General features: G+C 43.1%; 1 protein-coding gene and 1 long non-coding RNA gene across 3 annotated transcripts; one reads left to right on the top strand and one right to left on the bottom strand.

Annotated features, from left to right (window-relative positions):
• The first annotated feature begins 208 nt into the window (after positions 1 to 208).
• HOXC12 (homeobox C12) lies at positions 209 to 6,240 on the top strand. 2 transcript variants are annotated; one of them, XR_008317258.1, is made up of 3 exons: positions 209 to 773; positions 2,286 to 2,668; positions 6,174 to 6,240. XR_008317258.1 is itself a non-coding variant. In XM_053300634.1 (2 exons), the coding sequence occupies exons 1-2, from the start codon at positions 209 to 211 to the stop codon at positions 2,522 to 2,524; spliced, it is 804 nt and encodes a 267-aa protein (XP_053156609.1). In that variant the 3' UTR covers positions 2,525 to 3,033. The 2 variants fall into 2 exon arrangements, 1 of the variants encoding a protein (XP_053156609.1); XM_053300634.1 differs by lacking the exon at positions 6,174 to 6,240 and having other exon boundaries at positions 2,286 to 3,033.
• Positions 6,241 to 9,417: 3,177 nt separating this feature from the next.
• Positions 9,418 to 13,768, bottom strand: LOC128346931 (uncharacterized). Its single transcript, XR_008317304.1, has 2 exons — positions 13,637 to 13,768; positions 9,418 to 10,285 (listed from the first exon to the last, which is right to left on the bottom strand). It is a non-coding gene; the product is annotated as an uncharacterized LOC128346931 (long non-coding RNA).
• Positions 13,769 to 17,471: the final 3,703 nt, after the last annotated feature.

The raw sequence follows: 17,471 nt of genomic DNA, 5'->3' as shown, positions 1-17,471 counted from the left end.
GATTTTTTTTTTTAAAGCATATAAAATACCGAAAGACAGAACTTAATGTTTTGTTTTGTCTCAAATTGCGATGGGTGGGTGGCACCCTTTCTCCAACGCAAGTTGGCGCCCACGTGACCCCTCCGGACCAATCGGGTGGACCTTTAGGTTTAACTATGTTTAATGTCAGATAGCAATAAACTAGAAGCTCTTGGTCAGGCCCGCGGAAATGGGCGAACATAATCTCCTTAATCCTGGGTTTGTGGGACCGTTGGTGAACATCCATACGGGAGACACCTTCTATTTCCCCAATTTCCGAGCCTCCGGAGGACAGCTGCCCGGCTTACCGTCTCTCTCCTACCCAAGAAGGGACAATGTCTGTTCTTTGCCCTGGGCATCCTCAGAGCCGTGCAACGGATACCCCCAGCCCTATCTCAGCAGCCCCGTGTCCATTAACCCTTCCTTCAGCAGAGCCTGCGACTTAGCTAGAGTGGAAGAAAGCAAGTGCTACTATAGGGAGGCGTGCTCCGAGAACGCGCCCCTCAAAAGGGAAGAGAGGGTTAGGGACAATGCCTTGATGCCCCTCGAATCGGGGATCCCCAATGGAATGAGCGGCAATTTCGGGAAATTTGACTATCCGGCTACTGAGGCGGTGTCCCACGACCCCCCTTCTTGTCAGTCCTTGGAGTCAGACTCCAGCTCCTCCTTACTCAATGAAGGGAATAAGGGCGCCACCAGCGAGCCGTCCACAATGGTTTCCCCTATCAACCAAGGAAGCAATCTTTCCACCGGGGGTAAGAACCTGCGACCAGGAAACAGAACGCCAGAAAAGCGAATTTATGCTTATGCCTCTTCTTATGTTGAATATTCTCTCTCTCTCTCTCTCTCTCTCTCTCTCTTTCTTCCTCTCGCTCTGTGTCTTGCGCGCGCGCTTGCAAAGTCTGCTCGCGACTCTCGCTGTTATAAATTCCATGAAATTAGCAGCTGGGTTGAAGCATGCCTATTTGTGCCGAGGCCACTAGGGGTAGCACTCAAATGCCTCGTGCTTTATTAGGTGGTGCTTCTTTTAAAAGAAAAGCCTATAAACATGTAAATATCCCATAAAAGAGATCGCGATGGCCCAGATAGACAGACAGACCGATTTCCATTCTCCTCTCTCTCTCCCTTCCCTGTTCTAACAAGCCCGCCCCTCCGGACCATTTGCCACAGGGTGCATGGAGCGCTTGCAAAAGAAATGAAATGAGGTATTTTAAGATTTCGCAGAAGTGTGACTGGAGGAGCCTTTGCCGGGGCAGGGGTGGGGTGCGGTGGGGGAGGAAACTTCAAAGGTTATTCTTTAAAACTGTGAGCTGGACCCAGTCAGGATATGCCATCTCAGGTGGAAATATGGAGGGATACCTTTGTGAGGAGGATGCCAAGCCCCACATAAAACCTGCTTTTAAAACCCTTCTGCTCTTCCCCTCCCCACCTCTTCAGCCCCTTCCCATGCAAAATCGGGAAGACGCTATAAAAATACCTCCACCCAACACTGAGGCGCCATTAGAAGGAGGAGAGAGAAAAATCCCTGTCATAAGCTTCCCGTTATATGCCTTCTCCTGTTCTGAGCAACACTTCGGGGAAAGGCTGGCTGGTTCCCGTCCCTTGTGAAGCGCCTCTGGATAAATGTTGCTTTCCCCTCAGCAGAACCCCGCTTTGGGACTCGAGGACTGAGGCTCCCTCGTCTCTGAATTCCAGATTTGCTTCCCTCAAACCTAACTTCTAATTCACATCAGCCCATTGGCTGCTTTAAGTCCATATCGGGTAACCACAGAGATTTTCTAGTTGACGGCTCCGGTCTTTTACTCGATATGGTCTGAATAGTCAGTTGGAATATTTCCTTCTCCTTCTCCTTCTTTTGAAAGAAAAGGAATCAGAATCATAAGACACACACACCCGGTAACATGAGGCATGTGTGCGTGTGAGCAAATGTTAGCTGGTCTCTATCGCCTCCGATCTCGACCCTAGCCCTTCCTTCCAAGAACCCACAACGTATGGTTGATGTGGTATGTGTGACAGAGGAGTCCTGCAGCTTGACATCTAAAACTCAGATGTCGGCTTTGCGTTGCTTTTCGTTTCTTTCCCGAGGCTGAAGCCGCTCAGCCCATAGTGTATGGAAACGGGTGTCACATTATCAAAGAACTAGCGATGTAAACTCGGGTCAAGGGGAGGAGGGAGAGGATTTTCGTGTTTGAAACATGCTTTCTATCTATCTGTCTTTCTCTCCACTCCCCACGTGTTAAATCTCCTTTCCATCACGCTGTTCGTAGGTGCTCCCTGGTACCCGATGCACACAAGGTCCCGGAAAAAGCGAAAACCCTATTCCAAACTGCAACTAGCGGAGCTGGAAGGGGAGTTTATGGTCAATGAATTCATTACTCGCCAAAGAAGGAGGGAGCTTTCAGATCGGTTAAACCTGAGTGACCAGCAGGTGAAGATCTGGTTCCAGAACCGGCGTATGAAAAAGAAAAGACTCCTTCTGAGAGAGCAAGCCCTTTCTTTCTTTTAAAGTTCAGACAAGTCCATATTGGGTAATCACAGAAACTCTCCTAGCCTTCATTACAGCTGATGGTCCCGGGACTCTTACCTGATCTGGTCTGAATAGCCAATTGCTATTATTTTCTTTCTCTGTTTTTAAAGGAAAAACAAATCAGTATCCTTTTCAGAAGCCCAACAACAGGCGTGCGTGCGTGTGTGTGTAAATGTTTTGGTTCCGCCCCTGGACCTGTCCGGAAAGACCCAAATGTGAATATGGAGAAAATATCCCCCTCCATCGATTAATCCGCTTAACTTTCTACGGTTAGGGATCTTTCAGGAGTGTGGAGTATGTTCTGAATGTAAGTTCTGAGTCTCGACAACCGTGTCCCTTTTGCGTGTACAGACATTCACAGGTATGGTTTTCCCTCTCAGCAGCAGGGCTCCCTGCTTTGTTTCTCGGAGGCTTTATTGTTGGTAGATAGCCCAGATCGCTGAAAGGCAGTATTCTTGGAAGCAAAGTCACTGTCCTGCAGTATGTGGTCGGTTTAGTGGGTTGGGATTTTTCATTCTCTAGAGTAAAGGCTTAAGTGGATGTGGCATTCATCTTAAATCAGCTGTAACCATTCTTACGGAGAATGGCTAGCCAGTGTTTTATGTTTGCCAGAGTTTATTTTCCAGGGAAGTCTGACGGCGAAATAGAGTTCCACACCTATAGGTAGCAGAATATATCTATATTTACTGCGACTGTCCCAAATTTAGTGTCCCTCCATATGTATGTGTCTGTAAAGGCACCAGACACATATACGCTGACCCAGTTCTGTCGCTGGCTGCTCCTGTGCTTAGGAAATCAACGGAGCCTGGTGCTACTCGGATGTTGTATTATGAGAAGGTAGTGTGAGGATGAGAGGAAGAAGACCTCCACCCTCTCCTGTTTATATGCACACACACTTCTAAGGCTGCCAATCTCCGCACTCTTCCTTGGAGGTAAAGCCCTATGGAACTGAGTAGGACTTACTTTCAAGTAAACATGCGAATACTGAGCCTGCAACAGCTAAAAGGCTTTGAGACAAATACATGAACAAATAAATCAAGGAGATGCCCCTAACGGATCGCATTACCTGATTATAAACGGGACCTTTCAGAGGGACTACCTCTCCAATCCTGGCTAAGTAGGCTGCCTGCCTTGCTTTTCTCCTCCCCGTTCCGCCCCCACCCCATACCCAGAGAATGCTTAAGAATAATTTCAATTTGTGTTTTGATAATAGCTCCGCCGAAGGAATCTTTGTGCTGCTTATTCTGGTGTTGCGTCTACTGGAGATCAAGATGATGCTGAGGGGGGCGGGGGGAATGCCCTCTCTTTATACATTAACTAGTAAGCAGCCCCTAGGAGTTAATTAAGTTATTCATAGCTTGCCCCCTTCGAAGAGAGAGATCTTCTAACATGCACTCTTTCTTTAATTGTTGCTATTTTCGAAATGAAGGCGCTCACCCCTCCCCCTCATATTTGGTTAGGCATTGAATTACAAATGAAGAAGAATTTAAGAGAGAGAGTAATCTAGCGGCTGCTGTGATACTCGCTCTTGTTAAGAATTATCTGTGTGTGTGTGCGCGCGCGCGAGCGAGCGCACACACACACCTCTTATTTTCATTCCTGATTCTTCACAGGCAGCAGCTGCCGACTGTGAACATTTATGGGGTGTGTCGCCTTACTTCCCCCTACACACCAGATTCTGCTTATGGGGATATACGGTAACTAGTCCCCATCCCTTCAGTTCCTCCACTGACGCCCTCCCTTACACTTCTCCTTATAGAACGGCCCCGAGCGGGATGTGGGGGGACTCGGGGGAGTTTGCCTGGTCCATCATCTGTTTTGTTTGCACACATGTTATCATTTCCTGTAGAAAACAACCGTTAGATTTGCTGTTGGGCTGTCAGGCTTGTGCATTCCTTAAACTCCTCAGTGATCCCACTGGCTATTTGGAGCGAGGTGGGGGAGAGGGGTGGAGACGGCAGTGCTGAAAGTAACGGGACAGGGATCCGACCCTAGACGCTTTGCTTGGGAGTCAGTTCCATTGAGATCTAGGAGGAGCCTTTGCTTCCATTCTCGTTCAGTTCTGCGGAGTTCGTAATTACATACTTAAAAAAAAAAGTCTGTTGGGGGGATAGAAATGAGCGACTGGAGCAAAACAGGGTGAGGGGGGTCAAGACGGTCTAGCAGAGAGTTTGCTACTACAAGCTTTGCTTCATTCGTTTTATATCAGAGGGGATTAATTTTATGACAAAGGCAACGTTTTCTGGGCAAGGCTGAAGTCGTCACCACGTGGCTCCCCGTCCCGGCGTTCACGGTCATGACCGGTGGCAGGAATGCTTTGCCTTTACGAGCTGCAAAGGATGCAGTCTAGTCCTTAAAATGCCTCTTCCCCCCCCCCCCACTTTTTCTGGCAGCCTTTTCTTTAAGTCTGCGTTCCCATGCCGTTCGCACTGCACCTCCCGATTCCCACAGATCTTTAGGCTACTCTAATATCTTTCTGGAGGAAGAACACCATACCTCCCCAACCAAGGATCCTCCTCCCATCAAAGTCGCCTTTGTGTAGAAAGAGTCACCTCTTGCCGTGAGTTTCTGCAAAAGAATCGGTAGCGAATCACAATGTTGTGCAATAAATACGTGTGTGATCTATATATTTTTCTGCAGTTATGTGCAATGAACAAGGAATGTGTGGGGGGTAAGGGAGAGGAAGGCTAAAGGTGGGTACCTTGAAGAACCCGAACGATAGCCTTCGGCTCCATCTTTGTTGAGGGGAGACTCATTTCCTTTTAACAGAGCAGCCTCTGAAATAGCCTAAGGAGCAGCATTGACATAATCGATTGCAAACCAGCTTTCTTGTTTGTATTTGAAAAAACAAACAGCGTTTTCTTTCAAAATTACGATCTGGAGCCACTGAAGTGTGATTATTATATATAAATGAGAGGAATCCTTGATTGAGGTGGTGGGGGTTTACGTGGAAATGAGGAGGGCATAGGAACATAGGAAGCTGCCATATACTGAGTCAGACCATTGGTCTGTCTAGCTCAGTATTGTCTACACGGACTGGCAGCGGCTTCTCCAAGGTTGCAGGCAGGGATCTCTCTCAGCCTTATCTTGGAGAAGCCAGGGAGGGAACTTGAAACCTTCTGCTCTTCCCAGAGCAGCTCCACCCCCTGAGGGGAATATCTTACAGCGCTCACACACCAAGTCTCCCATCCATATTCAACCAGGGTGGACCCTGCTTAGCTAAGGGGACAAATCATGCTTACTGCCACAAGACCAGCTTTCCAACGATTATCAATACGAACTCAAAAGAAAAAGCTTCAGTGTCCCTCCTGCCCCACTACCGTCTCCTCCTTTTGCAAACCTGCGATATATTATTGGCCGGCTGTTCTCAGAGTTTGCGTTTTTGAAGTATGAAGCTTGTGCTGGTTGATTTAACAGGCGTTTACGGGGCAATGTTATAGTGCAGTGCTGGGCTTAAATCCCATCAACTGGGAAGGTAAAAAAAAGCGGGGGGGGGGAGTGTGTGTATGAGAGAGAGCGAGAGAGCAGAGACTGTCTTAATATTTTACGTGCCGAGAGCAATTTCGAACTACAGTGAAGGAGAGGGACTTCTGCGCTTTGAAATAGATATACCTGAACCACCAGCAAGAACCGAATTGTTCAGAATCGTCTCTTTGACGTGCAACTGGATACACGAGACGATGCTCAACTGCCACTCCAATGATTAAAAAGAACAAGTGATAAATTAAACAAAAGAAGAAGTTGAAATATATGCAATATTCTCTTCCAGATTGCTTTAAAGGATTATTCCGTGTGAATTCTGTTCGTCCTGTGTTAGTTCTCCGTGTCTGTGGCTCGGTTCTTTGCTTGTTATTCTCTAGTCTAGTTTCCAGCTGTTGTTAAATATGCATCGTTCGCAATATAGTCCATATGTAATGTTTCTTACCTCAAGCTATTATATGTAGGGCCTATGCAAATGTCTGTCATAGCACGTTTCCCCGGCTTTATATAGTCATGTAAAAAGTTGTTTCACAATAATGATGATGATGATGATAAATTGAATGTATTATTATGTGATTTCTGATAATAAATAAAATGGCTCAAACCTCTAGCTGGTGATTTACTATCGGAGGAAGCAAGCTTAATAAAAGAGTAAAAAATAAAACAAGCCAATGAAACCTTCGGAAGCATATAGATCACGTTTTCTTTTTTACAAAAAATTAAATGTGCTATAAAATCGGAGAGGTGTCGCTAAAGTATGAAAGACACACATTCTTAAAGGAATATCCAAGAAACAAGAAGAGTAAATTAGTCACACATGTTATATTTTACCTGAGAATATATTTGTGATTGTTGCATTAATTGTGGGCTCCAGACACATTTTTGTTAGAAACTCTCTTTTTGCCCCTTCCGGAACCCAAGTAAAGCATCCCCAAGTAACAACAAGAGGACATTTTAAAATAACATGTATAATCATCGTGGTTTGGGCTTCCTTCCTTCCTTCTTAGTAGGAGGGTGGTCTTCTTCAGTAAGGAAGACGCGCTTGAAATGAGGTTTACCACGCTTTTGGAAAAAACGTTTTTGGATTTTGATCCCATAGAGAAAGGTTATATTCATTTCATCTCAAATTGGTGTGTTAGTGTTTTATCTTCGCTCTACTCCCTCTTGGTATCCCAGCCAATTAATTCCCTAAAGATTGTGTCAGGTTAATCTTTAAATTAATATGATATGGCTTTGTCCACCGTTCAGCAGATCCACCACGAAAAGGTTAACAGTCTACCAAGCTCACACTCCTGAACAACGTTTTACAGACAGATAGATAGATAGATAGATAGATAGATAGATAGATAGATAGATAGTGCTTCGGCTGCGACGAGCACGTGAGAGTCCTGTTAATCAAGGACTCTTCTATAGATTCTTCATAGGTCCAGTTCTTAATGGCTGGGTCGTGTGTGAGCGTATGTATTTTTTCCTCATAGCTTTCTTAGAAAAGGTGCCAGACTGAATAGAGGCCTTGCACTCCTATACTAGAGATGCTTTAGGAAAGGAAGACATTCCACCAAACAGCTATGGATTTGTGATGGTTTTACTCAAATATCCCCCCCCCCGCAACGCCCCCTTCTGAACAGAGATAATATTGACGCCTGAAAACTAGAAAGACTGTTTCAGTATACTGTGTACTGTGAAGGGCCTTCGACAGTGCTGATAAGAAAGAGAAGTGGTTCGACCTTAAAAGGAAACCTAGGAAAGCGCTTTTTAACAAAGACAGACAAGTTCCTAGCTAGAGACGTGACTAGTCTTAATAATTAATTACTACAATCCATGAGTGTGATATTATTTTTAAAGTGTCTTGATGTCCAGGCGTATAATGGAATTAACAGGAAATTATCCCGTGACAGGGAAGTGGACGAACTTGTCTGGGCCAGAAATTGGCTTAAAGACTTTTGAGGGAAATAAATAAATTGAAGTAAGACATTGTTTCTTTGTTCAGGGGCCTATGGTGACTTTGTGGGTAAACAACTACTTTTGTACTTCTGGAGCTTGATGCGATTGAGTCCAAATAGTGGTTTGCTTTGTCCGGTAGCTTCAAGACCCATTGATTTCAAAGGAATTTACTTCCAAGTAAATGTGTTTAAGTGAGCATCTTTAAATCAGAGGGACTTAAATCTGAAGACAAGAAGACAGTAGAATTCTACAAACGTGCAGGAGAAATAACTTCAACTGTTTTCAAAAGTATCCTGCTTAAAAACTGAGTATAAATAGGGTTAAATACCGCAATTTATAGAAGTTGTGCAGCATTAGTCTTTTTGAAACGTGTCTGGATGAATCTCTGTGAGCGTGCACAGAGCCCTTTCCTTTACAGTGCTTCACTCCTAAGGTGTTTACTCAAAAGCAAGTTCAGCAAAGTCACCCCGGTTCAAATCTGCCTCAGTCAAACTCACTAGGTGGCTTTAAGCCACTAGTTAAACCTTCAATATAATAACACTGACCTGCCTTGCAGGGTTGTTGTACTATAGCTACTTGAACATTGAAGACTTGACACACTTATTGGCGAACAGGCCCCATTCATTCCGAATCAACACAAATATGACCACTGAACCTCAACGGGACTTTCTTCCAAGTTAATCTGTTTAGGACTGGGATACCTGCCTCTCAGACTCATGCTCCACTCAGGAGATGTAACCTACACCCAGTTAAGATAAATGGGAGGCTTGTCCTTGGCTTCAACAGGATGTGTATTTGAAGATGAACCATGCAGATATAATTTCTCTCTGTTTCACCATAGGTGTGCCTGGAGAGGTCGTGGCCATAGCAGGCTTGCTAAAGGTTCTGTAGGAATGAGTAATATACTGGATCATGGGCCAACAGGTCTGAGTTGTATATAGTGGCATAAATCGTGGAGAAAATTGTGGATCAGTTCACCTTGAAGAGGGAATGCTTGATTCCAAAGCCGCTTAAACACTCACCCAAATAGATAAAACTTATTTATTACCAATGCGTAGCTAGGACAAATTGTTGCTCGCAGTAAAAGTGCATATTGTTCCTGGGCTGACTTGCTGCTGCTGCTTCTTTTTATATAGGGGTGTATTTCATAGCTGTGGCTTTAAAATGAATTCATTAAGAAGAGGAAAGTATATCCCCCATCTCCTGAACTGCAAGAAATAATTCTGTCTTCAATGGGGTAAAAAAATAATACACACACACCTTGTTAAGTTGTATTTCAGAGATACAAATTACTGCAAAATCAGAGGGAATATGCATCTATGCAAAACCATGTTCGCTTGATCAAAAAATAATTAATACGTTAGCATTTTTAATACAGACGTCCCCTATACCAGGAGGATTGCAAGCAAATGTTTTATGTCCTAGCTGGAAAAATATAGGATATACCCTTTGGGTTTGAACAATTTTATTTAATAGCCATTGTTCAGTTTAGAAGGATGCTGTAATACATAGCACTGAATCTGAGATTACCCCTCTCCTCCTCCCAAGGAAATTAAAATGTTATCTTTTGTGTGCTGATTAGTTTCAGGTAAGTTACACATGCATCATCACAACACTAGGCCAATAAGGTATATAGTTAATTTAAAGGCAAGTTCCTCTCTTACATATTACACCACAAACATTAACATATTTACACTGATTCCAGGGGAACTTATTCCTAAGCAGGATCACAGCTTTTGTGATCCAAATGGTAGGAAGTATGTATAAAATGCTTTGTTCAAATAGAAGCAGACAAGGGGACATACAGCGTGTTTTCCTAAAAAAAAAAAATACTGTGCAAGCTAATAATGGAGAACATGCCTCCTTGTGTAGTAGAGCAAATACAGAATATGCACAGATCCACCTCCCCACCCCCCTCCACAATGTCTTTTTCTCCATCTGTCTCTCTCTCTCTCTAATCCCTGCATCCCTATATCCATCTTATGTTTCGGTAAGCTTAGCCTGTGAAATGAATTCCACATATTTACTTCCAGTGAATTCATAATCAGTACTATTTTGAATCAGGTAAGACAATTGAAAGATTGTTTCTCGTACTTCCCAGGAGCACCGGATGTCTTCCTTCTTGACAAATGGTCCCTCGCTGGGGGGTCAGCGGGCCTTGGTCTTGGACTTCACGGCGGGTCTATGGCATAGTTGTCTGTCTGTCTCTTGCGTTGCCTTGGCCTTCATCTTGTCACCATTGGTAGCCAAAAACAGAAGTCACAGCAGCAAACATTCCCATGCTCTTCTCCTCCTATTTGGGCAACTCCTCACTGGCTGTAAAGAAAGGCAAAATAAAATAAATTAAAATACAAAATGAAACTCCATTAGAGCAGGTCATTCGTTCAGGCTAAGCTCCGTTTGTTCCATGCAAATTATGTCTATTTTCTAGAAGGGCAGCCTTTGTTTCAACTGTATCTTCTTTATGGACATAAAATAGCTAGTAGTGATTAATAGAGGGCTCTGTTTGATGCAGGAATCTGTACTCAGATGTGGCTGGTCAGCAATCGTGACTTTTTGTATTACTACTACTACTACTACTACTACTACTACTACTACTACTAATAATAATAATAATAATAATAATAATAATACCCAGTGGTAATTGGCGCCCTAGGTGCAATTCCAAAAGACTTTGAAGAGCACCTCAACACCACAGGGGCCACAGAAATCACCATCAGCCAATTACAAAAAGCAGCTTTACTGGGAACAGCCTATATTTTGCGACGATATCTATAATAACCAACAGACTCAATGTCTGGATAAAACAAAGCAGTCAATACCACCTGTCTGACTGTGTAAACAATAATAATAATTATTATTATTTTTGAAAAAGAGGTGTGAATATTATACACTTGCCAACGTTATGTACATATGTTTCGAGGATATATAAATAGTATACCAGAAGTACTTGCACTAGAAGTAGCAATAGGCGTGAGCCAAACAACATGAGGTGCTTTAACACGACATATATTTCAAAGAGAGAGCTAAGCAGATGCTTCAGTTTGTCCTACAATAATTATTGCAACGTTGTCGAGGAAGAGGACGAATCTAAGTTAAGCTTAACTCACTCCAGTGAAATCAGTGGGACTTGAACGTGCTTGTCTTTGCCTGGATCATGTCTGATAAAAAGGGATAAACAATAATCGTCCAGATACTTTTTCAATTCAATTTCATTTTATTTCCCTATTAGGTGTAGGAAGAGATACTCTTAGACATTTAAAAAAACCTCCCAAACACGTCGACAACCTTTTTGCGAGGGGGGGGGGAGATCCCAGATCGAATCACCCCACTTATTTGGAAGTGAGAATTTCCATTCAGTGCCACCAACTGCCAAGTACGTTTGCTTAGGAAGCAATGCGAGCTTCCAAATCGCGTAATCGTTTTATATTAATTGGCCGCGATCTGAAAACAGCCCTTTTGGATGCACCTTAAGCGTCGTAGAGCTGGTATGTTGTGCAGGGGATGTGACCCAACTGTTGCCATCTCAGAATGGGCGAGGCAAAGGAGGATATTTATCTTGGTGGCCGTCGTTCTCCTCCTCCGTTCATCCTCCTCACGCCGAGTGAACCCAATATTATATTCTCGAAGTAGAAATGTCTTAGAAGATAATTGGTTAAAACCAAAACAAAACGGGGGGGGTGGGGGTGGGGGGAGAAGTCCACGGATGCTGCCTCCTCTTGCACTGTCTCTAGCGATATTACACTCTTCTAAGTAAGACGTGCCATTACCATCAATATGCCAGCGCACTTTTTACGGAGTATTTTCTCCCCCTTTTATAAGCCTGGGTTCATAAATACACAATAAAGACAGAGTGGGAATAATTAGCAATGTTTACCAACATATGCCACCCACGCCACCTTTGAATCCATCTCATACCCTGAGATTGGGAAATGAAATAGAATACGAGTAATTAGTTTTAAAGCAAATCATTTCAAATGGAAACTTATAGGTAAAGCCTAATGAACTGCAGAAGGGGTAAAAAAAAAAATCGGATTTTTATATGACTTGGTAGGTACCAAGGAGACACAGCAATATTTTACTGTTGAGAGAATAAATTAATTAATATGTCTGTAGCAACCAACTGCAGTAGCTCCATGGTTGACTGCCTTTAAACGAGATATATGTATCAAGCCTCGCTGGTGTTGTTAACAAGAGTGATAATAAAGATGAAAAGGATAGGAAAGATAAAAAGATCGGCACATTTGTATTCCTTGCAGGAGCCATAAGGACTAGGGCTTTCTTATGGGCCCGGCCTTGTTACTGTGTGATTATGTTAACCGATTGAGTTTATTAATCAAGATTCTTTCCATTTGAAAACAAAGCTGAGGTGAGGTTATATATGGGTATTTCTTCTATTAAGCGAGCTGGAAGAAAAAATAGTGACCATGGGCACGATCCAGCCCAAGTTAAGCACTTTGGAGTCACATTGATTTCAACATGCCAGATCTCAGGCACTCCGGAATAAAGTGTACTGAGTTCAAAGAGTGCAATAATGTTTGTCCCCAAGTTAAATGTGCACTGAAGGCAGCATAAGGGTTACTGTTGTCTTAAACAGGTGTTTGAATTCAGAGGTGCAGATCCCCCCAAACATTTGAGAAGTCCCCCCCCCCATTTTACTAAATTCCCTCCCCATCAAACCTAATAATCCATATCTTCAATCTCCAGAACATATTTTTCTCACCGCAGAAGTGCATTCCCTCCTCTCCACAATAATATTAAAATTAAGGAGTTGCTTCTGAAGCTTTTTCCTGTGTCTGCATCCCTGTTAGAATCTGTTCTGCTGAAACTAGTGTGCAGCCTGACTGTTAACTCACAAGTAAGTTAATGCGTAATCTGGATTGGATCGTGCCCTATATTTAGAATCTGAGGGGCCTTTCCATCATAAAGCCTCTGGGTCTTTAAAAAATCTCTCCTTTTATGGATGTCTAGAAGTCAGACCTCTGATTCCACTTCGAGGGCCGAAATAAACCCACATTTGCCTTTAGGAATCTGTGTTTACGTTTGGCTGAAACAATAACACAAGGCTCTGAAAGGCATGCCAAGGCAATATTGTTTTTCACCCGTTTAATATAACGATGTGAAGGCCTTTTTAGCTGTTGCTTTTCAGCCAGCCTGGGCATATCTGAAGATCTAAGAACCAAAGCCGAAATTAATCTTCTCACAGAAAGGGAGGGTGAAACAAGAAATCATTTCAATAGTTGCTTCTAGGACCTCCTTTTACCTTTTCCAAAACACATGTTTAATTGAGATGAGACATAATTACAGGGCTCGTAGAAATACGTTTCATTGTGATGAACAACTATTATCTGTTATGAGGTTAGGTGAGGTTTTGTGAAAGCAATTATTATGAATATCATAAGTATTATTACATGAAATAGGCTAGTGAGGAGAAATGAGGATGCTAATAAGGAACCGTGTGCTCCTTGTAGTTCCGTCTGTGATAATTTGGCCATAGACTTCAGTGAAAGTGTATTGCAAAGAACTGCTTTTAAAGATTGAGAAATCCTCAGAGCCCCCCTGTCGGCTCGTTACCTTTGTGTCCTTAAAGATACCCAGAAAGCCAGAATTCCTGACCCGAAACAAAGAGAAGGATAGAAATACTCAGGCATGTTGAATCTATATTACCTATGGCGTGGGGTGCAACTTTTTCTCTCGAGTGTAAACAAGCCAGAGGATTAAAAGTACGTATCTAGATGCACGTTTCAAACGCGAGTGCGTCTACTCCAACATACTACGACCAAGCGTCACCGGATGAAGAATGTTTTGAAATCAATGGAAGCGAGCAGCTATGCAGTAACGGTTTTGCATGATTGGAATGCCAAGATATGGAAATCGTGGTTTAAGGCGTGCGATCTAAACAGTCACCTTTCCCTTATCAATCAAATAATTCAGAACTAATTTATTATTGTCATCATACATATGCAAATATATAGATATCTATATGCAGATCTATATATAGATGTGTATCTGTCTGTTTCTTTCAGATGTGTGTGTGTGTTTCTATTTATCTAGCTAGCAGGCCGTGTTTCTTTATTTATTTAGGTATGCATTGATTTCTATCCAAACACAAACATCCATAAGTAAATATATATCCACTTGTCGCTACACACACACACACACTCCAATCCTCTCCGGCGATTGCCAGGATCGATTTAATTCCAAACCTTATCTGGGGCTGCCACCATATCGATTACGCCCTAAACCATGGAATACAGGGCACAATCCAGTCAAACTAAAGAACTTTTAACTCTATCAGAGTTGCTAAACACAATTACATTTTAAGCAAAAACTTAATCCCTCCCCCATTGGACTTAAACAGCGATTATCTGGAGTGATCGTGGCTGGTATAACTGTGAGTCTCTATAAGCAATATGGGGCAACCCCCATTTGTGAGAGTCTCTGGTAAAATTCTCGAGTGAAAAGATTCTGGCTCTCATCATTCGAGAAAGAAGGAACTAAAACTTCGAATTGAAGGGTTAATAAGGCTGTAACATACTGGGCCTTAATCCTGAGTAAGCATTCAAATGAATTATGTTCAAATGAATTGTAGCTCAGGATTCTCCACAGATTAACATCTCCCTCTCTACCCACCCACCGCCGCCCCCATTTGTAATGCGGGAAGGAAGCTTCCTATGTTCATATGAGACGGTAGTCCTTTACAACTATATATCTGACCTACAGAAATGTTACTTTAGACACACTGATCCATGATGAGAGCATCTTCCTTCCTCCCTTCCTTCCCTCCCTCCCTCTCTCTCTCTTTCTTTCTCTCTTCCCCCCGCTCTCATACACAGAATAATTGAAAATAAAGTATCCCTTGTAATATTTCAGACAAATGTAATGGTTCGATGAGGAGGAGGAGGAGGAGGAGGAGGAGGAGGAGGATGCTACAGACATGGCGAGTGAGAAGATCCTAATCACCTCGCTTTGAGAGAGAGAGAGAGAGAACGTTTTCCTTTTACACTTAGCTTAATTTAACTAAAACGTTCTATGGATTACAATAAAAAGCAGATCCATCATCTATCTTGAAAAAAACGATCTAAAACGGAAGTGCAATCTTAGTTATTTTCATTATAAAAGAAGATCGAGCTGTAGAACCTGGACAGATAATTTCATTAAAGGAAACGCTGATCACCGCTGCAACCCAGCCCCCGCACCTCCTCCCCCCACCCCCTTCAAGGCCACATTCAACAACAACCACAACAGCGCCCGGACGCTGCAATCTGTATAATCACCGGTGCCAGGGACTTCCTCTCAAGAGCCCTCCTTCAGTATAACTAAAGAAGCCGAAGGGGGTGGGGGAGCTTTTTTGATTTCCAGTGATGGATCCTTCCCCCACCCCGCTTCCCTCTTCCCCCTTCTCCCTCTCCCCTCCAGTAGTTAGAGAATATTGTACCTCGTTTGCTGCAGCTTAAAAATCAGCAAAGATCTTAGCAATTCTGTGAGACCTTGCCTGCCCGGTGTTAATCTTTTTTGTCGGATGACTTCTGTTTACAACTGTCTGTCTGGGTGGGCGGGGGCCGCCATTACAAAGTGAAGGTCAAGTTAGCATCCTACCTTATATGGTATACGGCGGTCCTCCATTTTCATGGATTTGTCACAACAGGGCTAAATAGCCATCGCATTTCTTACTCAAGTAAACATATGGGTCTCTCCCCCGCGCGCTTTTAGGTCTCCATTCTTATTTTGGGGAGGGGGGGCTATCTGAATGCAATGACCACGATAAAGAGGAAAGTGCGGGTGGGGGGAGGGTGCAACTGTGTGGGAATGAGACCAGATCTCCTCATGACGACTGCTGCTTGGAAACTTTTTCTTCCCCCCTCTCTCGGATTGCAGACTTCAAACAAGCCCTCTTTCAGCAAGATGCAAACACGTCTGCCATGGAGGAAATTAAACGTCATAAAGAAAAGCCCAATTAGGGTTTAATGTCTCAACATTACCGTTTCCTCCAGAAAACAATGAAGTTCGTTCGGTAAGGAGAAAAAGAGAGGGGGGAGGGGGAGGGTTTAGATTTTCTTGTCTTTAAAACGGGGAGGGGGGTCTTAAACCTGTAATCCCAAGTAAAGGCGGAGGGAAGGGGGGATAGAACGGAGCGACAGAAATGAATATGAAAGAATAGGCACGACACGGGCAGATCCCCAGAAATCTTTCGAATTTTTAGATAGATAGATAGATAGATAGATAGATAGATAGATAGATAGATAGATAGATAGATAGATAGATAGATAGATAGATAGATAGATTCACAAGTCGTACAGGACCAAGATGGCTTCAAAAAACTGAGATCTGCCAGTGATTTCGGGTAATGAGGAAGTGCGAGAGTGGGTGGTCTTTTAAATGCGTAGGTTCCCCGATAAGCTAATATCGCGACAGTGCCAAGGGCTGAAGGAGGGCGGAGGAAGAGGCGATAGTGGGAATAAAGTGGGTGACCTAGGAGGCTGTCTTTTTTTCCAAAAAGAGCGCCCCCCCTCTCCCAACGGTGAAGCTGTTTTCAGTATGGTGGAGATAACGGAGTTTGCTTCCTCTCAAGAAAACAATATGACTCCTTATGAAAAAATGGCAGGACCTACTTGGCTGGGGCACAGAAGAGCTGATTCCTTCTACTGCTAAGGAAGCAGAGAATTAAATCTTGATCGTGACCATCCTAGAACTTAGATTACCCAAGTCTCTTCTCCCGCAGATTCGTTTTCTCCTCTCCTTTTTGAGGCAACCCCCCCCCAAATCCCAAACAATACCCCAGACAAATAACAAGAAAAACAAAAACAAAACAACTCACACGCCTGGTGTGGAGTAAGTTCCATGGGAACGAATGGCACTTTATTATGTTGTCATATCACTACAAAAACAAAAACAAAAAACAAGGCCCCACATATTAGGAAAAATATAATCAATCATTTGTATAAATGCAGTTGTTTTTAGCGGTGACTGTGGAGTATCGTTTTTAAGATCCAGTGGTGTATATTTTCCTGATGCCTGGAGACTGCTGGAGGGCATTTATTTATTTATTTATTTATGTTGGTAATGATGCAATTGTGGGATGGGAGAGGAAAATAACAACAATCCCGCTTGTACTCTATTAGATAAATTTTCAACTTTTCTAATATTAGTTTCAAAAGCCTCTTGATAATCTATACAGTGTGTATGTTTCTGTGTCTTCCCAGACTACCGCCAGATGTGCCTTTTTAGCTACAGTTCTTCTTCGAGTTATAATTCTGTTTATTTGGTACCACTGCGTGGTACTAAGGCCATGGAGTACTTTCCCATTCATTTGCCCTAGGCGGCACAAAGAAAACTGGAAAGCGAAACAATCACACAAAAGAAAAAACCTTTTAAAAAATAATAATCAAAATTCCCTTCGGTCGTCACCTGCATGCAATACTACCTAACGGTAAAGATAACTATTGTGAGACAGCAACGCAATCAATCTGATACACACATTACATATTTAAAGTAAGTTAGA

Source organism: Hemicordylus capensis, chromosome 2 (genome assembly GCF_027244095.1).
Source record: "Hemicordylus capensis ecotype Gifberg chromosome 2, rHemCap1.1.pri, whole genome shotgun sequence".
NCBI lineage: Eukaryota > Metazoa > Chordata > Lepidosauria > Squamata > Cordylidae > Hemicordylus > Hemicordylus capensis.
This window is presented reverse-complemented; position numbering and strand designations above follow the sequence as displayed.

Coding starts and splice junctions, on each gene's coding strand:
- HOXC12 (XM_053300634.1), top strand. CDS start 209: ATGGGCGAACATAATCTCCTTAATCCTGGGTTTGTGGGACCGTTGGTG. Junction 774..2,285: donor AAGCAATCTTTCCACCGGGG/GTAAGAACCTGC, acceptor CGCTGTTCGTAG/GTGCTCCCTGGTACCCGATG.